General features: G+C 38.8%; 3 protein-coding genes across 3 annotated transcripts; 2 read left to right on the top strand and 1 right to left on the bottom strand.

Annotated features, from left to right (window-relative positions):
* The first annotated feature begins 1,732 nt into the window (after positions 1-1,732).
* Positions 1,733-19,035, top strand: LOC139954044 (eukaryotic translation initiation factor 4 gamma 2-like). Its single transcript, XM_071953706.1, has 22 exons — positions 1,733-1,765; positions 1,977-2,092; positions 2,386-2,547; positions 2,920-3,022; positions 3,562-3,672; positions 4,271-4,337; positions 4,443-4,535; positions 4,984-5,042; positions 5,207-5,317; positions 5,756-5,866; positions 6,905-6,976; positions 7,865-8,003; positions 8,862-8,978; positions 10,647-10,855; positions 11,297-11,551; positions 11,760-11,975; positions 12,203-12,425; positions 12,907-12,989; positions 13,598-13,755; positions 14,067-14,275; positions 14,816-14,937; positions 15,356-19,035. Exons 1-22 carry the CDS (start codon positions 1,733-1,735, stop codon positions 15,428-15,430), a joined length of 2,844 nt encoding a protein of 947 aa, XP_071809807.1. The 3' UTR covers positions 15,431-19,035.
* Positions 19,036-19,544: 509 nt separating this feature from the next.
* Positions 19,545-23,093, bottom strand: LOC139953989 (uncharacterized). Its single transcript, XM_071953612.1, has 2 exons — positions 22,978-23,093; positions 19,545-22,263 (listed from the first exon to the last, which is right to left on the bottom strand). The coding sequence occupies exon 2, from the start codon at positions 22,255-22,257 to the stop codon at positions 20,200-20,202; it is 2,058 nt and encodes a 685-aa protein (XP_071809713.1). The 5' UTR covers positions 22,258-22,263; positions 22,978-23,093; the 3' UTR covers positions 19,545-20,199.
* Positions 23,094-23,680: 587 nt separating this feature from the next.
* Positions 23,681-26,055, top strand: LOC139953719 (testis-expressed protein 52-like). The gene is made up of 2 exons (XM_071953245.1): positions 23,681-23,772; positions 24,139-26,055. Exon 2 carries the CDS (start codon positions 24,139-24,141, stop codon positions 24,997-24,999), a length of 861 nt encoding a protein of 286 aa, XP_071809346.1. The 5' UTR covers positions 23,681-23,772; the 3' UTR covers positions 25,000-26,055.
* Positions 26,056-26,434: the final 379 nt, after the last annotated feature.

Here is a 26,434-nt window from a genome sequence, read left to right as displayed (position 1 = left end):
TTTTACGTCAAAAATAATATACTTAAAAATTTGATAAAATTGTGAGGGGTAACCCTAGTTGTATTTTGTCAAAAAGGGCTCATGCATGAATGAAATCACAAGGGGCCGGGTAGGCCCAAGGATTGCAATTCCCCCAACATGGGCTCAGTGAAATTGGATTGTAAGATGTAAGGTGTAAGCTTGCGTTTTTGTGGAAAAAGGGCTGTTAGAACTTCTATTAGAAATGTTCCAATATTGTTTTCTCAAAGTTTAAGGGGAAATTCCTTGCAATTTTGTAAACAATACGCTGAAATTGGATAACGTTTTAAAGATTTCCGGATACACGTTCATATCAATCGAACTTGAGATAATCATTGTCATAATTAAATTATTTTGTGTTGGGAGGATGCCGGGGGGAAAAAATTAAAAGGATGTCCACTAAGTGCAAAGTGCGCCCTCTATTTTTCTTTAAACCCTTGCATTGTCTTCTATTCGCACTACTGTCCGTTATTCTGCCAAGAAAATATGTTGTATTGTTGTTTTGATAAAATATAAATAGCTCACATCCCTAACTCATCGAACCCATTGAAGGTGTAATACAATTAATTTAGTCATTTTTCTGTGAACAGTTAATGAATCACGATTCCACTAAATGCAAAGCGCGCCCTCTATGTCCCTTTAAACCCCATTCATTGTCCTCTGATTTCTGGCTGGTATCCTGCCATCAAGAAAGGATGTTGTTTTGTGATTGAATGGCAAAGCATGACGCGCTTTCCCGTGTGTTTCCTGCACGGCACAACGTGGTTCTTATGTCACAGCGGCTACAGGCTACCATCGAAGATTTCCACACTGCACTGCAACAAGGATTATTATTTGGCTGGTGAGTTCAAGAAATTTGTTTAAAAAAGCTGTTTTTGCGATGATTTTTTTAAGTTTTAGAACATCTATTTGTATGATAGTTGAGTATTTTATTCTATGATGTATTGTTGATTTGCGTAAGAAGTGTTTAGATTGTTTAATTTATTATTTGTTAAGCTTGGCGAAGCACGCAAGAATTGCATGCGTTGGAAATCTTGTCGTAGTAGCAAAATGTGCACTAATTTCAGCCCCTGCATCCCAGTCCCACAAGTTGTTATTTTTTGTCTCATGTTTTTATTGTCTTTCTCCATTGTTGTAGATTAAAAATAACCCTTTCCTTACGACGAACGAATACTCCCTTCTGATTATAATTGAAATTTTGTTTGTCAATATTTTTCGTTTGGTTTGATTTGACTATTTAAAAAAACCAATCCAATCCAACTTGGATTTTTGGACAATTTTTGGCAGGTTTCCGTATGGGATGGATGGCGCCACCACTTTTTCATTGGATTAGTATCTAATTTACCTCAATGAGATATCCCTTTTTGTAAAAATGAGTGAAATTGATATGAATTTGAGTTTTGACATCACAACCCTCCTTTCACAGCGATGTTCGCAAGTAAGTTGAGCATAGTTGAACTGCTGCGAATAGTTCGTTGTGAATTTGTGACGTCAACACGCGCGCACTTTTCCCTTTTTCATTTTATTGTTATTATTATTTATATATGGCATTCAGACAGACAGCATTACAATCGAACAATACAGAGCAGTGTAATGAAAATGACACTAGAACATACAAAAAAGCCAGCAACACATGCCAGGAAATAAAAAAGTTAAGTTAATAACTGTGGCCTGGGGGCCTTTGTTTCCGATGTTGCTAGTAAATACATCAAAGATGGCCGTCGATGACGCGTACTGCGATCCATCTGTTAAATCCAAGTGCGGACTGTGGGAAGATTAAACCAGTGGAATGTTACTTGCAGGCAACCATACCCCTTGGGTGGGTGATTTTGCTTAAGGACACCATGCCATGATTGGGATTCGTACCCACACTCCGATGAACCACCAGATCTTGAATTTTGATGCTCTTGAATTGATTGTTGTTGTTGTTTACTGTAGGTATCGGGGACTTCTGTTAGTTTGTTTATAAGAGTGGATCGATACTAGACAAAGTGGAAGGCCAGGGAGAAGTAGGTGGTGCTTCTCAAGCTTTCCCTCAGCGAAGGCAACAAGAGACACCACGACAATACCCAAAGTAAGTCACACAAGGGCATTAGCAGACATTAAAAACTTATAAGTGCCTCGCCCGCCTTCTTTATAGAGGCCTGCCTCCTTTAAAAAAAAATATTATAACATTTTTTTCTTTCCTTTTCTTGAAAAACAAAAATAGTTTTTTGTTGTTTTACTTATAATGACTGGGCATTATTGTTATATTGACCAGGCATTAATGTCATATTGACCAGGCATTAATGTCATTGACTGGGCATGTTTGTTATATTGACTGGGCATTATTATTATATTAACCGGGCGTTAATGTTGTTCCCACAGCAAAAGTAGCTACAATGAACCTTTGTTAAGCGACAACGGCAGTAGAAACCGAGGTAGCAGAGGCCGGGCCCCACAGCGATGGGTACCCCCAAGTGCTGGTCACAGACCTGAGTTTTCCCTAGGGCAGGAGAGACATAACCACATCTTCAGACGTGTTAGAGGGTAGGTACCAGACAACTATTTTCTCTCTTTCTCCCATTGAAAGACATTGTAAACAAAGTCTTCTACATCTGTTTTGTTCCCTGTCCTTGGTTGCCAGTCCATTATTCTTCTTGTCCATGTACTGTCATTTCTTCGGGCAGTGTGTCCAGGGGTGGATTTCACAAAGAGTTAAGACTAGTCTTAACTCCAGTTATGACAATTTACTCTTCCGAACTTTAGGACTAGCCTTACGTTTTTAATATCTTAGGACTAGTCCTAACTAGTCCTAATCGATCTGTGAAAGTGACCCCAGCCCATCTCCATTTAGCTTGTTTTATTGGTCCTTATGATGTCTCTAACTCTAGTTTTGTTTTCTTTTGTGTTTCTGTGCAGGATTTTAAACAAGCTGACCCCAGAGAAGTTTGACAAGCTCTGCCTTGAACTAATCAACATAGGAATCGACTCCAAACAAGTCCTTAGTGGAATCATTCTTCTCGTAAGTAGTTTGAGTTAAAGAAAGCAAGGATGTGTTTTTAAACCGATTTCCGTTTTTTTTTTTGCTCTAAAAAAAAGAACAAAAAATCAAAATTTCCTCTCCCTCCTAAAAACATTTTTTTTGAAAGGTATAACAAATTTGTAAACAATTCATAAAAAATAAAATAAAAAAATTCATTTATTCATAAAAAAAAAACCGAGAAGATAAGACCAAACAATAACGCTCCAGATTGGAGCGATTGCCTCTTATCCCCCTGGTAACTGCCCTTAGTCCCCTTGAAATGTTCCAGTAGAAATGTAAAATGCCCTCATGGGGTGCCCTATACCAAGGAAAAGATGCCTTGGTGCCCTTGCCCTTTCAACAACGAAGCACACAGGCCTAATATAGACCGCATGCATATCAATTTTAAGTTTAGGAACAATGAGCAACATAGTGGGGGGGGGGAGCAGAAAGGGTATGAAAGGATACTTGTAAATTTTGTATGCAGATTTGAAAATCATGCACTCCAATGTTTTGAATTTGTACTTTGCTTTTTGCAGATATTCGACAAAGCTTTGGAAGAACCTAAGTACAGTACGGTGTATGCTCAGCTATGTAAACGCCTAGATGAGGACGCCCCTAGTTTTGAGCCCCCGGGCTCTAACAGCAGAGTAAGACTTGGTTTAACCTCCTTAAAGGCAGTGGACACTATTGGTAATTGTCAAAGACTAGCCTTCACAGTTAGTGTATCTCAACATATGCATAAAATAACAAACCTGTGAAAATTTGAGCTCAATCGGTCATCGAAGTTACGAGATAATAATGAAAGAAAAATAACCGTTGTCACACGAAGTTGTGTGCGTTTAGATGGTTGATTTCGAGACCTCAAGTTCTAAATCTGAGGCCTCGAAATCAAATTCGTGGAAAGTTGCTTCTTTCTCGAAAACTATGGCACTTCAGAGGGAGCCGTTTCTCACAATGTTTTATACAATCAACCTCTCCCCATCACTCGTTATCAAGTAAGGTGTTATGCTAATAATTATTTTGAGTAATTACCAATAGTGACCACTGCCTTTAAGACCCCTTTAAATCCATCTTATGGAAGTGCCGAACACCCCCCTCCCTTCCCTCCCCTCCCTTCCCTCCCCTCCCCCCCCCCAAAAAAAAAAAAAACTGGCCATGCATACCAAATTTATGATAAAGCCATGTAAGCAACTTTATCTGGGTGTAACCGATGAATTTTACAATTTTGATTTGTTTATTTTGCAGACTTTCCGTCGGCTTCTCATCAACAAATGCCAGGATGAGTTCGAAAACAGAACTCAAGCTTTTGCAGGTAAGCGCCCTCAACCATTGAATCTCTTTGAACGAAATCACTTGTCCCAACTTGTGTGTTTTTCATGGTGTTTTAATTTATTTAATTGTTGTTTATTTTCTCTAGCCTTCGACAACAAAAATGGAAGCCTTACACAGGACGAGGAGGAACAACGACACATTACCAAACAGAAGATGCTGGGAAACATTCAGTTCATCGGTAGGTAACCCCCCCACCCCCACCTCACCTCGCTAAGTTATCGTCTTTTGTTATCAGTCTTTTTGTCTTGTCGACACCTGAACTTCACCTTATTTCTTATGCACTTTGCCTGTGACGTCACTTCTGCACCATCCTAGTATAGCTATAGATAGCTGAATAAGGATTCCACCATTGAAGATTGAAGATAAACATGGTTGGATTTTAAGCCTTAAAAATCCGGGTACCCGAAAACAGACTCTCGGTTTCGGTTCCATTTAATCATTTCCATTCCCTGAAACTTGAGTTGAATGAGATCAAAATTCTTGCAATACTCCAACTTTCATGTCGATAAACAAATATTCAAATGATTTACTACAACTAAAAAAAAAAAATACCATTCACAAAAATGTATCTGGAACCATACCTTTAATTGTTATTAATTTTTGTCTTGTGTTTTGGATCTCAACAGGTGAGTTGGGCAAACTCGACATGCTCCACGAGTCGATTCTACATAGGTGCATTAAACAGGTACGTTGATAAACACCTGCCGATAGCTTTTTTTCATTGAGTTTACCAACCATACGAAGCCATTCCACTATACAGAAAGGTCAAATCCATTTATTTCTTTTTACATTTTAACCTTGATGCTTCAAGCTTGATGACCTTTGACATTTGACCTTTCCTTATTCTAGTTGCTTTTCAAGCGTACCAACGAGTCATTTCGAGAGAAGGCGGAGGACCTCGAGTGTCTGTGTAAGATAATAAATACAGTGGGTCGAAGACTTGACCATGACAAGGCACGGGTGAGTACAAAAAGCTGTCTGTGTGTTGGTCAGTCGTACTCTCTGTGTGTCTGTGTAAGATATTAGTTACAGTTTGTGCACTACTGCTGTTTCATGCTGGTTGTCTGGTCAGCAGAGAACATAGCATGAAACAGTTAATTATGAGGAACTGATATAAAAAATCAACAGTTTATAGGGAAGGGCTAATCTCTTGACTTTTTTATGTGATCTCTACAATTCCAGGGAACACTTTCATCCAGCACAAAATATTTCAACTGAACAAATTGTGTTAACATTGAGTAGCAAATGATGTTTTTTTTAGTAGCAACTGAGGCATTTTGCCTAGCATTGTTCTCTGCTGTTTAAGGGAAATTTTTCACTGAATTCTATACTTTCTTAATAACTGATTTGCAATAATTTCACTGACTAATTGTTGTTTTTGTTTTCTCCTTCTTGCAGTCCTGGATGGATCAATATTTTGAGCGTATGTACCGTTTTTCCGAGAATCCGGAGCTGCCAGCCCGAATTCGCTTCATGCTGCAGGATTGCCTGGAGCTACGTCGCAACAACGTTAGTAATCGTCACGTTCTCTTTCAATTCAATTCAGTTAAGGAGAATAGACGAGAAAGTGTAGATTCGTGGATAGAATGTAAGAGCCGAAGGCGAGTACATTGTATTCACGAATCTACACTTAGTGTCTATTCTCTGACTGAAAGGATTAGTTGCCTTGGATCGGACGAGTTGGTCTATGAAAAGCGTTTGTAACCGTTTTTTATAATATGCATATGGTTGGAAAGATGTTTTTAAAGTAGAATACAATGATCCACACCAATTTGCGTTGAAAATTCGTGGTTTTCCTTTTACTGGGTGAACTAACACGGTCGGCCATTTATGGGAGCCAAAAATTTGACTCCCGTAAATGGCCGACCGTGTTAGTCGACGAGGTAAAAGAAAAACCGTGCAATTTCGAGGCATGTTTGTGTGGATCATTGTATTCTACTTTTACAGCATCTTTCTACCCATGTGCATTTTATAAAAAACGGTTACAAACGCTTTTCAAAGACCAACTCGACCGATCCAAGGCAACGTGTTCCTTTAAACTATTTCCTCCAATCTTTGTACTTTGTCAAACGACACTTGCTCACATTATAACTATTTTGCAAAATTTATGAGTATACAATTTAGTGCTTGCAACATTATCGTGTACAATGTTTTTTTTTTAAATAATGTTATTAAATTATATTAGTTAATTGTTTTACTGGAAAATGTTTTAGGACATTGAAACATAACATGTTTTCCGCTGAGTTTTTTACATCATGTTATTTTTAGAAAGACAATCATTTTGAAGTTGAACTATCACTAGTTTGCACAATTAACTGTAAATTTGTAACGAATCTACAGTTGAGTGTAGATTTGTAAAAATAATCTACACTTTCATCAACAGTGACGTCAAAGAAATAGTTTAACATTGAGTAACGTCTTTAACAAAATGACTTCACAGTTTTCTGTTTTCCTTACATGTTTTTCACCAAAAACAAAATAATTTTTGTATTTTCTTTTTCTAACTTGGATCAAACTAAAAATCTTATTTTTCATTTCCCCTGACAGTGGCAGTTTCGTCATTCTCTGATCGTACAAGGACCACGGACATTACGCCAAATCCATCAGGAAGCCTATAAGGTAAGTTGAATAATTGTTTCAATCTTAGCCTAAAGACACTGGACACTGGACCAGTCATCTCACTTGATATATCTCAACATATGCATAAAATAACAAACCTGTGAAAATTTGGGCTCAATTTTTCATCGAAGTTGCGTGATATTAATTAAAGTAAAAAACACCCTTGTCACAGGAAGTTGTGTGCTTTCAGATGCTTGATTTCGGGACCTCAAAATCTAATTCGGAGGTCTCAAAATCAAATTCGTGGAAAATTACTTCTTTCTTGAAAACTACGTTACTTCAGAGGGCGTCGTTTCTCACAATGTTTTATACTATCAACCTCTCCCTATTACTCGTTACCAAGTAATTTTTATGCTAATCATTATTTTGAGTAATGACTTATAGTGTCCACTGCCTTTAAAGTACTGTCATTAGCAGAGGTTCGTTTTCTATGCACTAGGAGTGTCTTTCTGAAAGATATGGCGCAGGACAAAAATGTCCGTTATTACTATTTTTATTATGTAGCTCGTTTGTAACCATTGATGGGATGTCATCATGGTCAATAAAGTTTTGTCTTGTGGAAGTGTCGTGGCAGAATTCAAACTCTGGTGTTTCTGATCAGCAGAGTGTTGGTTCGAGTCCCAGTCTTGACACTTGTGTTCTTGAGTAAGACACGTAACCATGATTGCTTCGTAAAGTTGGGGAGGTAGTGCTTTCTGCTCAACTAGCCAGGCTTCTGATGGATGATACCCAAGCCTACATCCGTATATGTGCACTGTAAATGGGGTAACCCTGTTTTAGCTGCAGGAGTAGGTGGCAACGGCCCCTTGAAAAATAGTTGATCCGTTCGTAGCCCACACCTTGAAGGCAACTTGCATAAAGTTTTGTTGTCTTGATTGTTGTTTCCAGGACGGCGGCATGTCGCATGACGGCGGTCGTTCTTCTCATGGTGATTTCTTTGGCCCACTGAACGGTGATCGAGCTATGCATGGCACTTGGGACATGCGAGCTGGCGCAATGAATGATATCTTTCTACAGGACACAATGTGTGAGTAACCCACCCCCCCCCTCTCCCACTAGGCATCAAACCCGGTCCCTCCACCCCTACCCCAAACCCGTCGCGAACTAACACGGTCGGCCATTTATGGGAGTCAAAAATTTGACTGTGTTTGTCGACAAGGTAAAAGGAAAACCACGCAATTTGGAGGCATATTTGTGTAGATCATTGTATTCTACTTTCACAACATCTTTCTACCCATATGCATTTTATTACAAACGGTTACAGAACGCTTTTCAAAGACCAACTCGACCGATCCAAGGCAACATGCCCCTTTAAAGGAACACGTTGCCTTGGATCGGTCGAGTTGGTCTTTGAAAAGCGTTTGTAACCGTTTTTTATAAAATGCATATGGGTAGAAAGATGTTGTAAAAGTAGAATACAATGATCCACACAAACATGCCTCGAAATTGCGTGGTTTTCCTTTTACCTCGTCGACTAACACGTCGGCCATTTATGGGGGTCAAAATTTTGACTCCCATAAATGGCCGACCATGTTAGTTCGCACAGTAGAAGGAAAACCACGCAATTTCGAAGCAAACTTGTTTGGATCATTGTATTCTACTTTTAAAACATCTTTCCAACCATATGCATTTTATAAAAAACGGTTACAAACGCTTTTGTTTTGACCAACTCGTCCGATCCAAGGCAACGTGTTCCTTTAAGTTCAGTTTTCCAAGAGCCCTTGGCCTCACTGTCAGGGCCGAATTTCATAACTCAATTATACCAGAACATGGTTACCAGCCAAAATTGTTGAGCAACACTTTCTGCTTGAGCAGCTCTATGAAATTGGGCCCAAAATAAATGAAACTGAATTTGAAATGAAGAAATTCAAATCAATATTTACAGCTGGAAAAGTTGGAACGGGCCCCGGCACTATTGAGATGGAGCCATTTTCAAACTACATGATGCAACAACAGCAACAGATGAGGAATCCGCAACGAAATATGGATCGTCAAAACCAAGGTAAGACTATCATCACGCCATGAAACAAGTATTTTGGTCAGTTCCGGGGGAGCGCCAAAAAGAAGTTTTAATTGTCATCTTCAGTATAGCCTAGTTCTTAAATTCTTTGTATTTTTTCATCAGCATTATGTGTCGCGGCGTGTCATGGCCGAGCGGTTAAGAGCACCGGATTCAAGCTCTGGTGTTAGATCAGCAGAGTGTGGGTTCATTCCTAGTTATTTGTTGATTATTTGCTATAGCACTATATTAATTTTGTATACTTTGTATGCACTCTTGGCGCTCTTCATACCTTTCTATGCACTGCTATTCTCATATTGAATTATTTTCCAAAAAGAGTAGAATACGGGATTTATTATTATTATTATTATTATTATTATTATTATTATTATTATTATTATTATTATTTATTCGGCCAGTGTCAAAAACAAATACATACAAGTAAAACAAGGATAATAAGACTTCAAAAAAGGTAACTTAAATACAGGGTAACTAGAGGAGCGGGATTAGACAAAAGGGTACAGGACAGGTACGAGATGTGGAGGAAGGAAGAGGAAGGGACAACAATCCATTCTAAGACGGCCAGGATAAACAAAAGCGTACTACTACACTATGACTCAAAAGCCTGCTTATCCAATCCTCGAATAGAGTATAAATAAAAAAAATCACTATGATAAACACTTAGATAATATAAATAAACAAATATAAATATATACTTCGAGTAAAACTATTAAAAAATTTGAAGCACTAGATAGATATTTGATAGATTAAGAGCTGCTAACAAACTCGACAACAATTGAAGCTATTTAAACAAGTTATTTAAAAAGAAAAACAGAATAGATAAATAATAAATACTATTTATCTATTTGAGGCGATGCATGGTGAGGTATCAATACATATTTGGTTTGTGGTAACACCATGTGTATATCTACTTGCCAGGTAGCGTTTGTTCTTAAGAACTGTCTTGCTATATATTCTACCATCGCAGAGTAGATTTTTCAGATTTTTCAGGAGACTTCTCAATTCTGAATGATGACTGGAGCAAGCTAGTCGAATGGTTGAGACCAATTTAAGAGCTCACTCCGCGTTAGTGCAGTTAATGTCGATCTTATAAGCTATAGTTGAAGTCCCAGCCGATTTTCTACCTTCTGCTCAGGTAGTAGTTAAAAAGCAGGACAGTTCTTTTTTGTTTTCATAACCGAGAAGTCTCCTAAAAAATCTGATTAATCTACTCTGCGGTAGTAGAATAAAGAAAGACAGTTCTCCAAAGAACAAACTCCACCTGGCAAGTAGAAATACACATGGTGTTACCGAAAACCAAATATGTAACAGTGGAATAAACGTCATATTGAATTGAATTAGGTAGACAGCCGTCGATTTCACAAAGAGTTAGGACTCATCTTATCTCAAGTTAGAATGAGTAACTCGTCCTAACTTAGGATTAATCTTAAGGTCTGCATGCTACAGTGCAGGGTTGGGACTCGTCCTAAGTCCTAAGATTAATCTTAAGTTAGGAAGAGTTTTGTGTAATCGACGGCTGTTCTCCAAAAAACAAGCTCTACCTGGGAAGTAGAAATACACATGGTGTTACCGCAAACCAAACATATAAGAGTGGAATAAACGTCATATTTCATTGAATTGAATTGAATTGAATTGAATTGAATTGTGCAGGATACCAGGGGAATTACACCAACCAGGCACCGCGTCTTCATAACCAGATGTACCAGCAGGGACAGGGGATGAACAAGGACAATGGTGGAGGAGGAGGGAGGGATGGAGGAGGAAGGGAAGGAGGAGGAAGTGGGTACCTCAATCAGAGACCCTCTATGCCCAGCCAGCGTGATAAACCTCAACGTATGGGCAAGGTCAACTCGGATCAGGTAAGCCTGGGTACCAGACCCGGACAAGAGTTCTAAATGCTTTTAAAGAGTTTGGGATTTTTGTGTAAACAGATTACTTATAAGGAACAGTACAGAACTAGTAAGAAACAAAAATCGTGAAGATCACAGATTTACATAAAGTTACACGGTCTAATGATGATGATGGTTGAAAACATCCTTTGAAATATTTCTGTCTGAAATGTCATATTTGATGAGAAATAAATAATCTAACTAAGTTTATCGCTCAGTGAGCGTTTTATTTATTTTTATTTTGGCATCGATGCAATGCAAAATTTATAATCGTTTTTTTCACTATTCTCTCGTAACCCAGATGGCCGTTTGATCTAAAACTTCTACAGGTTTGTCAGTTTATGTATATGGTGGATTACAATCCTTTAACAGATTTTAAAACAATATTAATTGTTCTTTTTGTTTTCTTAGTTTAATCTTCGCATGAACTCTGGCTCGATGATGTTAAAACCACAAGGCCCCAGCATGACGTTCCCCAGCACCAAGAAAACCCAGTCTCAGCCACAGAGCCTCGCCCCTTCTAAGCCGACCCCGCCCCAACAGGCCCCGCCCGCTAACCTTCAGTCTGGCTTCCCGCCACTGGCTTCTAAACAGAGTACCGGGCAGGAGAAAGCTAAACAGAGCAAGAAGCAGGCACCGAGCAAGGAAGAGTTGATTAAATCAATGGTGAGTCCAGATGCCAGACCAGGGTCCGATAGTTTGAAAATATTGATGGTAGAAAGTGTCCCTTACAATATAGCTTGCTGAGGTGCTGTTGTTTTTGAGATATGAGTTAAACAAGTTGCAAAAATAATTTTCTAGGAATCTCTGTTTGAGAAAACCTAAACTCGTGGTTTAACTCTTTGTTAATTTTTCCCTTTTGAAACTATTCCAGGAATCTTTGCTTGAAACCTACATGACCTCTGATGACCTGACCGCGGCGACCGACGGCTGGAAGGACCTGCGAGTACCAGCGGAGCACGTCTCTTCGTTGATGTGTGAATTGATGACCAACGCTGTCGCTAAGGGAGACGCTGAACGTGAGAGCGTCAGCAAACTCATCACGGCCTTGAAGCAGCAGAGCATGATCACATCACTGCAGTTTGTGGAGGTACGAGGGTTTGCCTCATAGAAATAGAATAATAATAACAATTCTTATATATAGCACATTTAACAATAACCATATCAATGCGCTGTACATTTGCGCCCTCGCTGAGTGAGCGTTATGTTTATATAAAGTGCTTACACTGCCAGCAACTGTTTTTTATAGCAAAAACAAATGCTGTAAGGTGCCTTTAAATTAATTCTCACTCCCCTATTTGAAAAAAAAAATTCCAGGGGTTCACATCTCTCCTTGAGCGTTCGGCTGATCTGGAAGCTGAAGTTGCCTTAGTTAAATCCCACATGGCGAGTTACGCAGCTAGGGCGATCACGGACGACGTCGCCTGTCTTGGAGCCATCGCTAAGCCCTTGGAGTCTGGCGCCTACTATCCACTGTTCCTCCTATGCCTTCAGAAGTTGCGCAAGATGCAGGATAAGGAGTGGTTGGTCAATCTCTTCTGTAAGTTTTCAGATTCTTAAGGGATTTGTTTCTCTGTTTTTAAAAGGAAATCCATCTTGTTTACACCCCCCCCAAAAAAAAAAAAAAATTATCCATATATAAATATATAATAATAGTCGGTTGTTATAATGCGCTTTTCACACCTAAGGGCTTCTCAAAGCGCTCCAACGTTTTTAACCCTGCGGCCGATTTCACGAAACGCTAGGATCAATCCTATCTCGAGTTAGGACGAGTAACCCGTCCGAACTTAGGATGGGTTCAATGCGTCCTACGTACTTGGATATGGAACTGAACCTGTCCTAAGTCCTAAGATGATTCCTAAGTTAGGAAGAGTTTGGTGAAATCGACGGCAGGACATTGGGCCATTTCTCAAACCATCTCAACTCCCTGGTAAGTATACTACAAATATGCACTACACGGCTAAACCCGTCAGACTTGTCTAGTATGCCGAATTATCTTTCTCAACCTCTTCCCCCTCCAGGTGCCAGCAAGGTGAATATGATGTTAATGCTACCTGAGATCGACCAAAGGAAGGAGCGCATGATGGACATTCTTGAGGACAAGGTGAACAAAGTTTTGCTTGAACAGTTTCTACTTCTTCTTGGGACCAAACGAGGCCAGACCTTGTTCAATCTAAAGGCTTCTTGTTTGACCTCCCCATAGTATAATTAAAGACACTGGACACGTTGGGTAATTGTCAAAGACCAGTCTTCTCACTTAGTGTATCTCAACATATATGCACAAAATAACAAACCTGTGGAAATTTGAGCTCATTTGGTCGTCAGAGTTGCGAGATAATAATGGAAGAAAAACTACCCTTGTCACAAGAAAGTTGTGTGCTTTCAGATACTCGGTTTTGAGACCTCATAATCTAAATATGAGGTCTCGAAATCAAATTTGTGGAAAATTACAGCTTTCTCAAAAACTATGTTACTTCAGAGGGAGCCGTTTCTCACAATGTTTTATACTATCATCCTCTCCCCATTATTCATTACTAAGTAAGATGCTAATAATTATTTTGAGTAATTACCAATAGTGTCCAGTGCCATTAAGTTCTGATAAGAAGATTAACCAATATGTCGTACTGCCAAATGGTAGAAAATAATCCTCAATCCTCGACCTCGACCATGCCTGATAATAAAAGTAATTGTATAATTATTATTTTTTAACAGGGTCTGAGCTTTTTGTTTCCGCTGTTGAGGGTACAATCGGACATCTGGAAGCAGATTACCACCGACCCTAACCCGGCGAGCCTCTACAAGTGGATCAGAGATAACATTCCGCCCAAGCTTCACACCGACAAGGGCTTCATCAACGCACTCGCCACCAGGTAAGATTGAAAAGCAAAGTTATCCACTAGTTATTATTATAACTAGGGCCGGGCTTCGCTAAGCATCAGTCAAAACCCATCTTGCTGAAAAAATTCATAAAGAGTCCTAACTTAGGACTAGTCCTAGGAGGTATTAAAAACTTAAGGCTAGTCCTAAGTTAGGAGGAGGTAAATTGTCCTAACTACTCGTCATAATTCGAGACTTGTCTCAACTCTTTGCGAAACCCTTCCCAGTGTCTTCAAGCAGCTCTTTGAAATTGCGCCCTGTTCATAGATCCAAATAAATAAATGAAACATTATTTCTTGTTCAGCATCATCAAGTTTGTGACTTCTCAGACGACCCTCGCATCGGGGGTTGACCACACCATCGCTCCGGAGAAAGCCCTCGTTGACAAAGAGCGCAACCTGCTGGAGAAATTCAAACCTGTCCTGCAGAAGTTCGTACACGAGAGCGTCGCTTTACAGCTTAGCGCCCTCTATGCTCTGCAGGTGCACTGCTTCAACAGCGAGTTTCCAAAAGGTAAGATGAAGAAAATATCAATAAAAAGAAACAACTAATAGTTCAAATTAACCGAGGCTTAAATTTGTTGAGGCATGCTCTTGCATTAAAGACTAAAATTTGCTAAGCATTGTAAAGTCTCGCTAGTGTTAAAGACGGTGAACACTATTGGTAACTGTCACAGACTGGTTTTCACAGTTAGTGTATCTCAACATATGCATAAAATAATAAACCTGTGAAAATTTGAGCTCAATCGGTCATCGAAGTTGCGAGATAATAATGAAAGAAAAAAACACCCTTGTCACACAAAGTTGTGTGCTTTCAGATGCTTGATTTCGAGACCTCAAATCCTAAATCTGAGGTCTCGAAATCAAATTCGTGAAACACTACTTTTTTCTCGAAAACTACATTACTTCAGAGGGAGCCATTACTCAAAATGTTTTATACTATCAACCTCTCCCCATTACTCGTAATCAAGAAATGTTTTATGATAATAATTATTTTGAGTAATTACCCAACAGTGATTGTAACGTTGTCTTTTTCTTGGATTTGATCTGCCAGGCATGCTGTTGCGATTCTTCGTCAACTTCTACAACCTTGAGGTGATCGAGGAGGAGGCTTTCTTGAAGTGGAGAGAGGACATCACAGATGAACACCCAGGCAAAGGAAAGGCTCTGTTTCAGGTAGGAAACAGAATATGTAATTTAAACAAAGTTGATTCAGGAGCATAGCCCAATTTCAGGATGTTTATGTTTCACATTGTATTTACTGTTGTGATTGATTGTTTATATGTATCTGTATACTTATACCTTTATTTTTTAACCCATTAACGCCGGTATTATCAGATCTCAATGCCTGGCTTACATGCATGGTAGCATTTTTACAATGGATTTGGCGCTATATAAATGTGTTTTATTACTTAAATGATTAATTTGTTATTTGGGGTGTTGTTCTATTTTTGTGTCAATTAAATTATTATTATTATTATTATTATTATTATTATTATTATTATTATTATTATTATTATTATTATTATTATTATTATTATTATTATTATTATTATTATTATTATTATTATTATTATTATTATGTCCTTGATAGGTAAACCAATGGCTGACGTGGCTGGCCACAGCCGAGGAGGAGGAGGACTCTGAAGATGAGGAACTAGACCAATAAATTATTGTAGTAAGTGTAATCATTGTTTAGTCTGGTAACTTGGCAGTCTGTATACAATACACAGAAGAGGGTTCTACACTGGTTCTAGCCGATTTAGGGTTTTTTAAAAAACAAAATAAAAACAGAGTTTGAGTGAAACGTTTCGAGAAGCTGCTCACTAAGAGCTTTTTCAAGAAAACTTAAGACTTGAGGTTTTGAATAAAATGTGTGTCAAAAGTTGTCGAGCCGGTTAGCAGAATTTTTCTTTGGAGAATTTCTATTTTCTTAGCAGAAATGAAAGGGGGACCAGTCAGAAATGGTGTATTTCACATGGCTTTTACGCAGCAGAAAATTGTTTCAGCAGTAAAGCAGCTCTCCACGATTGGGTCCTGGTTGTTGAAATCAACTCTTGTACATTTCTAAGAAATGACAAAATAATTGATACCAAAAAGTCCTTATTATTAAAACTGTCTCCCTGCCAGTGCGTTAGAATACATGTCTTCTTCATTTTTTTCCTCTGGTACCAGGGCCAGATGTTCATAAAGCCTGTAAGCACAAAAACATTTGCCGAGCACATACAAGTGTTGCTTAACAGAAACACTTTATCCCCAATGCAAATTTAACATCTCTTATATCGTTGCGGTACCCGCTGCCGGGCAACCTCGGTAGTCTAGTTGGTAAGACACTGCTCTAGAGTTGCAAGAGTTGTGGGTTCGAATCCAACCTGAGTAACATGCCTGTGATATTTTTTCACAGGACTCGGGGGGGAAAATACTGAGTATACAGTGCTATTAACACACATCGGTGTATGGGGAAAAAATTAATATAACAGAAACACGTTATCAGCCAAAATTACATTAACTTCTCGTTGTGGCTGGGTGCCCCACTCACATTTTGCTCAGCAAAGCGGTTTCTAGCCATACTTAGACTATTGGAGTGAAGATGCACAGCCGGATGCCCTTCCTGACACCAACGGCAAGACGACTCCTACGTCACGCTGTGGTGTGGGGAGCGATGATCATTGTCGAGTAGAATTTTCTGCTAAACGGCTTTTATGGGCCCTGGCCAGTTAATGAAAATTCCTGAAATTGCCATTTCATTTTTTATTTTTTTTTACTAATGGAGGTCAACAAGTGGTATAGTTTAAAGTTGACTTTAAAAGTTTTAGGGCCAAAGCCAAAAATCTGAATCGTGTGTTTTTGTCATTTCGGAGTAAGATATGCGATAATTTAGATTGCTTGAAATAAAAAGGGAGTATTTAGAGAGTTGAGAAACAAGTTTTTCTTTTGGACGATGTATTGTGCACCGACTCAAGAGTATTGGAATTGCATGTCTTAAATGTGGTGCACCAGACTTATCTAATAAGTAACCTTAAAGAAGTCTAGAACCTAGAGCATGTTTGCCCTGTATCGTAATGGCATGAAGGGACCAGACTTTTCCGACAACTGTACCTGATCTCTCCCCCCAAAAAGTCATTTGATGTTGCCTTTAGTCAGAGCCCCTGTCACATTTAGCATGTGCATTTGCCATTGAGTTGAGTCAGTTTGCCAGACATTCAAATGAGATTCACGAGGTGTGTTTAGAAACCCTTCGCCCTTCTAACTTTCGGAATCCATCAAAATCCAGCTGTTGACCATCAAACCTGTAGACTCTGATGGAATTGACGCATTAAATACTTAATTAAAAACATCCCGTCTGTTGAATTCTGATGGATTCAACCCCGACCTATGTCTGGTAAATATTTAGGATCATCATTCCTTACTCTTACAAAATCCCAACACCATACACTAGCTCAAACTGTTGGACTCTGATTATGGTGGTATGCCTGATCCCATGAAAAGCATAATCAGTTTACTTGAGCAGTCCACGGTCCCACAGAATCAAACAAAACACGCAGTTGGATTTTGAGGGGTTTTGGGTGGGTGCTTTTTAAAGGCAGTGAGAGTCGTTGAAACTTTATAAAGATGGTATTTGTCTGGTGCTATAAAACACTTTTTTGTTCAGAGGGAGTTCATCTTGTACGTGGTGATACTTGGAAGTAATGCTTCGTGTAAAACTAGAAACTAAAATCAATGGTATTAAAATCGATGTAATTAAATGGCATTTTGTGATATTTTTCATCATCATTGTTTGTGAATTTCATTCGCATAAGATTTAAAGGTACACTGCTTGTTATTCCCCAGTATTATTCAGTTTACTCTCTACAAATCAAACTATTGTTCGGCAGCTCTTTTGGGTTCTTTGAGGCAGGCAGCAATATTTTTACGTATATAATACAGATCATTCCTTAATCAAAATTTTACATTTAATGTGTATGCCTCAAAAAAAGAGAATGTAAATGAACACTTAAAATTTTCTTTCATGCATAGCCTCTTAACTTAAACAATGAGCAGGCTCTACTTTTAAGATGTAGAAAGTTAAGACGTCAACAAAATTAAAGCGCATTTCGTTAGAAGCCCGGAGTTGCAGGGGGCCAGTGATAAACAACAGACGAAGACAAAGATTTTTGTTGGCTGGTAACCAGTACATCCCCAATCATGATATGTGTAGTAATTTGTAAGTCATTAATGTTGTTTTCCCTCCCCCCTCCCCCTCCACCAAAACTTTGTTCTTAGATGTAATAACCTAAAACACATAGAAATGTTTGGTGTTATGGGTTTGAACATGTATTTATATATATTTATCAATGACAATGTGTTATTTTAGCTGGAAGATTTCCGAGTCACAATGATGCCTAGCTGAAGTAAAAAGAATAATAAATATCTGGGGTTTTTTTTCCCAGTTTTTTTGTTCAGTGTCGTTCAAAACCAGGAGAAATAAGTAGTTATTGTTTAAATAAGTGTACAACAGTTTTAATATTGTGAACATTTTTAAGAGATGCCAACAAAAACATACTCGAAACAATTTACCTTTAATAAAGGTGCACCTTTTTTTGTCTGTCGGTGTCACAGAAATATTTGGTTGCATCATGCTCTGACCTTTGAACCTCATGCATATGGAAATTATTGACGTGAACTTTTGTAAAAGACTGGTTCATGCCTCTAATATAGGGTGCGTTCGTTTAGCTTCCCTGGGTCTAATCCGCGGTGCTCACTCGGGTGAGCCCATGACAAGAGCTAATCGAACGATCACACTCGCCCTCTCATGGTGACGGCATGTGTACCTCCAGGTCACCCCCAAGTGACCCACTCCACAAGCAGGGCACTGGGGGCTGACCCGGGTGAGCCCCGTCATACCTATTCGAATTTACCGGGGCATACCGGGTCTACCCAGGGAACCTAAACGAACGCACCCTTTGGCTGTGAACTTATATAATTTGCATAGCTCATTATATATGCAAGAGTTCAAAGGTCAGGCCTTGATACATGAATTATTCATGCAAAGATAACAATTTGTAAGAAATGTCTGGTGAGCCAAAACTTATTTCTGATCTAACAAAATTTAAGTTTATCGTAGATATAAAAAAAAATAGCCATTTAGAATTAATGATGTCTTTGTATTTTATATAAATGCATAAGTATCTCAAGTAGTTTGTAGAAATAATGTTTTTTTGTCATAATAATGCATGTTTAGAGAATTCTCTCAAATAAAAAGCTCAGTAATTGTGGAATATAAATGCCAAGGAATTTTGTTTCCATTTTTCTTCTTTCTTGTGGAAGTGTCGTGGCCAAGCGGTTAAGTGCACAGTGCACATAATTCCACCTCTAGTGTATCCTTATTAAGCAAAACACTTAACCATTGCTTCGTCCTTCGAATGCGACGTTGAGCCATTGGTCCCATGTGTTGTGTAAACACACCTAAAAGAACCCAGTGCACTTATCGAAAAGAGAAGGGGTTTTCCCCGGTGTTCCTGGCTGGATTGGCAGCACCACAGCACCTTGTAAACCATTACAGGGTGCTCGGTAAAAGGAGTAGATCTCATAATTCAAACATAATCCCACATACCTTGCAGGAAATACTGTATGTTTAGGTGCTTTGAGACACCCTTACAGATGTAAAACGATTATTATTATTATTAGACGCTTTCACAACACTAATAAACAGCGTTTTATTTTGACTTGGGACAGGGCTTGCAAATGCTAAATAGTCCATTAATTAATTATTCTACAGAAATCGAAATTGCAATTCAGAAAATTTATTTCAAATAAATCTGTCACATCAAACAAAGTGAAAACAATATAATCCTTCAAAGTTAAATAAATCTCTAACATTTTCTTTGTACAATTATATAAATTCAGCCTAACAAATTTCAAGCAGCAATATTTACTGCTTGGCAAAACATAGAACTTTAAAAGCATTATTTCTCCTCTGAAGTTATTAAGAAAAAACAGCTGCATGAATTGAAATTGTAAAAAGACCAGTCTTCTCACATGGGGGTATCTCAACATGCGCATAAAATAACAAACCTGTGAAAATTTGAGCTCAATTGGTCGCTGAAGTTGCGAGATAATAATGGAAGAAAAAACACCCTTGTCACACGAGGTTGTGTGCTTTCAGATGCTTGATTTTGATACCTCAAAATCTAATTCCGAGGTCTCGAAATCAAATTCGTGGAAAAATACTTCTTTCTCAAAAACTACGTTACTTCAGAGGGAGCCGTTTCTCACAATGTTTTATACTATCAACAGCTCTCCATTTATACTCCTTACCAAGTAAGATTTTATGCTAATAATTATTTTGAGTAATTACCAATAGTGTCCAGTGCCTTTAAGGAAGCTTTGAATATTTATGAAATATTGAATTTTCATTGGATTTAATTTGAAAATGGTTTTAAAATTTGCTGGTTGTGATCATTTTTTGAGAGATTCAGGTTCAGTCAGAAATATTGTACCATCTGAACTGGAGCTTTCGTTTTCTGCCTCTACATTGGCCGAGGTGACTTTTGAATTGCCCAAAGTGGCCTCTGATTGGTTAATTTCATCATCGTTCTTATTTGATTGGTTCGATTTGGGACTTTGGCAAGGGAACTCTTGAGTGCCTTCACAACCTTGTGGTTCTGGCCGCTCAACAAAGTTAATCACATCAGGCATTGAAATCGCCATTCTAGTTTTGATTTCATCCGACTCTTTTGGTGATAACTTTTCTTTTGATGCTGTATTTGTAAAAGTTTTTCGCTTCGCAGACCCCCCTGATTTTTTAGTGTCCGGTTTTGTACTTGAATCACCAGTAGGCAACTTCCAGGTGTACGGTCGTTCTCCGTTCGTTGTCCTCTGCTTATCTGTTTGATCACTCTCCAGACTCGGGGTTTTCGACCTACGAAGTCCAGAGTCGACACGGGTTGCCCTTATTTTGATCTGTTCAATACGCCTCCTGGCGAGTAATGGAATCAGCTCATCAAGCTCCGGATCACAAACTTCTTGCTTCTTGGCGTCCTTCGCCTGTTTGCGTTGATCGGTTTGCTTCTGCTTAAGCCAGTCCTCATAAGTCATTCCCTTCAACGGGTTTGACGATGGCCTTGTCTTAGATTTGTCTCCACTGGCTTTTGATTTTTGATTGTTTTCTGGCGACGCCTCAGAGATGGATTTGTCCACCTTCTTGGAGTCAGAGTTTGAGAGTTTCTTCGAGACAGAAGGAGGTCGTGGATGAGGTCCTTTGGAATCAGGTGTGGTTTGGGCTTCTTTAAGAAGCCTCCTTCGTCGTCTCTCTGCGTCTTTGGCTTGTCTCTTCTCCTCAGCATGGAGTCTCTCCGCCTCCAAGTTCCTAACAAGATGATGCCGCTGCTCTTCCTCAAGATTATCCTTCTTCTGAGCAATGTTTTCTTTCGAGGACGATTTCCGATTCCTAGGAGAATCACTCTCGCGTTTAGTCTTAAGTGAGTCCACTTTCGCTCCATCAGGAGAAGTTCCAACAAGGTCCTTTTGAGATTCTCGCTTTTCTCTTAGGATCTTTTTCTCGAACCGTCGTTGTAAGATGGACTCCACTTTCTTCACCTTCATCCACTCAGTGACTTTCTCCTCTGACTCCACCAGTTTCTTTGACTTCTTTTCGGCGACCCTTTGCTCGGCAAGCTGCTCGAGACGTTCTTTCTTCTTCTCAGTTCGCTTTTGCTTTCTTATGATTTTATTCTTTGCCTTAAGCCACGACAAGACATCAGGGTTACTAGAACTGTTCAGCTTGTGATCTGAGTGGTTGAACTCTTTTATCTTGAGCGTCTCAGATTCATGTGCTGGACTATCACCCTTGCTAGGCTGTTTAGGAGATCTCTTTTGTTTGCGAGATTTCTTTTTGGATGTTACTGTTTTTTTGTTCCTAGTGGGAGAAAGGTTTTGTTTTGTCGAACTTGTGTTGGCCTCCTCAGTGATGATTTTACGAGGACTACAAAGAATTCTCCTTATAACTTCAGTATCTGATACATCAGTGCTTGACGATGCATACCCATCGATGCATAACTGTGCCCTTGACCCAGAAAACGAGACCCTCTTATTCTTTACACTTGTATTTTGAGTCTCTTGCAACTCGACAATCTTGACTTCAGTTGAATCCGTCTTGCTCCTCTCTTTAAGGCAAGATGAGAGTTCCGCTTCGGGGAAGCTGTCCTCAGACTGAGCAGCCTTCCTTCTTTGTCTTCTCTGTGATGCCTTCCTCTGGTTGTCATGGTAAAACCGTGTTCTCTGAGCATTTCCTAGGCGACTCGACACTAAATCCACAGACTGAAGTCGGGAGACAGTTTTACGTTCCACATGTTGAGTAGCCAGTAAGGTAGCAAGCTCCCTATACTTGCCGGACAGGATCTCTTGAGAAGCGGATAGATCAGGTCTTGGAGATGTCTTGATGAAGTGGCTCCTGGGATCTGACGTCAAGGTCTGTAAGACGTTGAGAGCTCTGTGTTTCGCACTCAACTCGGACATCGTTATCTGGATTGGGAAAATTACAATTTTAGGTTATTACCGATGATGTTAAGACATTTTTTTTTTAAATTGTTAACTTACAAGTACAATTATCAGACATTTTGTAAATGACAGATCATAAACACTAGTGTCCAAATTTAAAATAGTATTTCCAGAAAGAAAAAAAAAAACAGGACAGTCCATGCATGTGTACAAAATAAAATGGACCAACAGGGCCTTCCTTCCTTCCTGTGAAGTGCAGCCTCGCATATGTGAGGATAAATGCACTGCGTGTTTGCGCATGCGTCCAAGAAAAATAAGCAGGACATGCTGTCGAGTGCGGAAATTTTTAGTGTAAACAAGTGCAAGTAAAAACTGTTGGATATGGAGAGCTACTTAGATGGATGAGCCTTAAGTGCAAGCTTAAAGGCTTCAAGCGATTTGAACTCCGCTGGATCAACTGCTAGGCTATTCCAGTCCCGGATGCCCGTGCATAATGAATGAACTGATAAAGTAGACAGAATCCTATGCGTACTTAGTAGACAGATATAAGTGAGGCCTAAAACAATATAAAAAAACATTAAACAATTTTTAATTATTTTACACTTTTTAAGATGCAAGGCAAGATTTGTGTTGATTGAAGTTCTTATAGTAGTTTGGTTTAAGTAATAATAATAATAGTTATAAAAGGTATTTATAAAGTATAAGTATAAGTTATACAGACGACAATAAATTGCTTACCACTTTTCAGCCGACTTTGAAGATAAATTCAATAAAAGGGCCGCCATTCTAAATATCTCATCAATGAAATTTGCCATGTCTACTGCTGTGTAACTGTTCATTCGGGTATTCCCGTGTAGCTATGCATTCTTTACACACAGGTGTACATCATGTACAAAATGATAGCCAATGGTGATGGGCTTCTTTCATGCTGTTACTTTTACTGTTGTTACTCCTTCAAAGTAATAATACACTCGTTATGAAAACCAAATAATTCACTTTAAACTAATATTGTTACAACTTAGGAAAAATTTAAAATACGTTTGATTGTATCATCATAACAAAAACATCAACAGAAAATCTACTTCATGAGTTATTTAATTATATTGATCATACACATTTGAGGAGTAACAACATTAATCAGCACTGCGTTGGTTTTTGTCAATACTGGAAATCTGATTACGGACGTTGCCGAGCAGCCATTTAGCATGTTCCATTATTAAAATGGGGGTTATTTAATAATAGCGGAAGTCAAACAATTACGTATTAACAATGATTTGACCACAAAATCATTTGTTTGTATTAATCAATGCTTATTTTTTAGTACTTTTTGATTTGATATTTAAGTACAACAAAATTGTATTGGTTTACTATTGTTTGTTTTATAATTGTTCTACCTACCAATGTTTGGAATGATCCAGCAAGGGTCAATTACATGAGGTTGGTCGAGTTCGCGAAAACAACATGGACGAACAACACCACAACATGTAGAAGGAAAACGCTCTAAAATCTCATCTTTTTTTCAGACGAGTCAAGGTAAGGTTTTACAATTTAAAGTTATCCACTTTGTTTTCATTAACATGTAGCTATTTTTTGAATAAACATCGAAGATTAATGATATTTTAGTAAATTGTTGTGTCGGTCAAAACTCGCTGCACAAACTTTACTCGGCCACTTTGTACCTTGGTGCATGCAGATTACTCGGTGCATTTTCTCTGGCTGCAAAGACCGATATTTGTCGATGTTTTGAGTTACGTTCGGAATTTTGTCGAAACATAAGATTTGGTTTAGTCTTTATTTATGTTATTAAGTTCTAGCAATTTCACTTTAGAATAGAGTGATTTCATAAATTTAATTATTTTGTTTTAAATTTGATTTATTTTATGAATGATCATTTTTCAGATGGCGACCAGCACATTAAATTGGCGTGGATATTTTGACGAGGACTCGCCTCCACTTACGGTGAAAGAACGAGACACTTTATACGGCGATAAATTCCAAAGCTGGACTGCGTTTCATCCCAGGCAGGAGCAGACCTTGACCAAAAAGCGTCCGCCTCGCTCTCGCACCAATATAGCGATAAACCACAAACTGAGGACGTACGTTCCAGAGTCTGTTAAACCCAAGCCCACGGATCCATTTCGTCTCTGGATCGAGGGCGGGCGGAAATATCCGCCGTTTCCACCAAGGTGGGATCCGCAGTACAACAGTAATGTCTGGAGGAATTTCAGCAGCCGCGCCGGATATCGTGTCGACTCACAAGGAAGCAGCGTTCCGGAGTTAGTCGCTGATATGTACCCAGTCAAAATTCCACCCCACTCCGAAATGAAGGACAACACATTCGTTAAATTCCTCAGCGAGGTACCAATGATCAAGGACCAGAAACGCCGCGACCTCGCCATCTCACGCTCGGTGCGAGAACTGAAAGACTTCAAACAGCTGAAGCTTCGCAGTGAGATGCGTGTACCGCCAATCACCGACAGCGGAGCTATTGCTCCGCCGAGGGGTTTCAAGAAATACGAACACTCGAGAAGTTTGTCAACTCCCGAAACGACGATGACGCAGTCTTTACGACAGATGACGGAGCTCGAACGTGACAGTCAGCGTAGCGTGCTCGGCACTCATCGAGCCAAGGGTACACGGCTCTGGAAACTGACTTTCAAAGCGAATCATCCGGACTATGAAAGGATGAAGTTAGAACAGGAAGAGAAGCACCAATACCCGGCGAAAAGCCCAATTGATGGAGAAATATGGTTTCAGTAGGTCCAATTAACAGGGATATTTTCATTCTGATAAATTGTTGATGTCAAAAGTATACCATGTCCTCAGGGACAGATTTGAGTATAACTTTGACCACAAGTCAAAATGATACATATTAAAATTGCAACAAAAATTTAAACATAAAAAGGAAGGGCTGTTGAAGGCCGGAGAGTCGTGATCCTAAGCAACTTGAATGGGAGACCACACACACGAGTGGCGACTCGCATGCCTAGTCTCCCATTCCAGTTGCTCCGCTGTTTATGCCCTGATCAGCCTTGACAAAAGGCTATCATGTCCCGGAAGCAGTAAGCTCCTTTTTAAAAATCAGGATAGCAAATTAATTGTCCTCCAAAGAAAATGTCTTCCTAAATTGAGTTTTTCTGATGTGAAATCAAGTAAAATTTATATTAATTTAATACAATTTTATTCAAAATATTGAGGTGGCCTTGGTAAAGAGATGAGAAACTATTTTATTTTAGTATTTGATACAGGATCCTTGCAGACGGTGTACATTTTGTGTGGCCAACCATGAAAGAAGACCAAGTTAAAAACATGTTTAACTTCCTCCCTTTTGAAAAAATGGAGGGAGGAGGGCTTTTTTGAATGGCTGTCTGACTCAATTTTTAGCTTCTAAAAAGGAATTCGGCAGGGACGCTAAACATGTTTTAATTTTAATTTGGCCTAACAAACAAGCCTGTGAAAATTAGTGCTTTAGAGTCTTCATAACCATGTTTCAAATGATGTTTCTTTATTTTTTGTACCAATTCTGTTCAATATTTTGGAGATAATTACGTACAAACAATTTTTTTTACAAAATGTTTCAATTTCTCATTTTTTTTCCCTTTTAAACTGATTAATATTTATTTATGTAAATAATGAAACTCTAATTACAACTCTATCAAGTGTGCTTAATTTTGTTTCTGTAATTTAAGCAAACCAACTCTGTCCATTTTGTTGTGTAATTCTTTTTGATTGAGTGAAAATTTGTGCATACACTGCAACTAATTGATATTTTTGAATAAATTTTTGAATAAATATGCCTGAATCAAACTTATTAATAAATCTTTTCTCTTGTCATAATTGTTATGATTGTGTAATAATTTGATGTGATTCTTGCTAATGATTAGGTTTGTTGTATTGTGACCCCCCTTCTGCCCCTCCCCTACTTAAAGAACTACGTAGTCCAAACAAAATAAAGTTGTGTTTCCTATTAGGCATACTTTTTCAAAAAGACAAAGTTTTTGTGCAGTTCTCATTTAAGACACGGTGGACACTACTAGTGATTGTCAAAGACCAGTCTTCCCAGAAGATGTTTCTCAACATGTGCATAAAATACCAACAAACCTGTGAAAATTTGAACTCAATTGGTTGTTGAAGTTGCGAAAAGAAAGAAAAAACACCCTTGTCACGCGAAGTTGTGTGGTTTCAGATGCTTGAT

Source organism: Asterias amurensis, chromosome 22, assembly GCF_032118995.1.
Source record: "Asterias amurensis chromosome 22, ASM3211899v1".
NCBI lineage: Eukaryota > Metazoa > Echinodermata > Asteroidea > Forcipulatida > Asteriidae > Asterias > Asterias amurensis.
The sequence above is the reverse complement of the archived record's forward strand: the minus strand, read 5'-3'. Positions and strand labels throughout refer to the sequence as shown.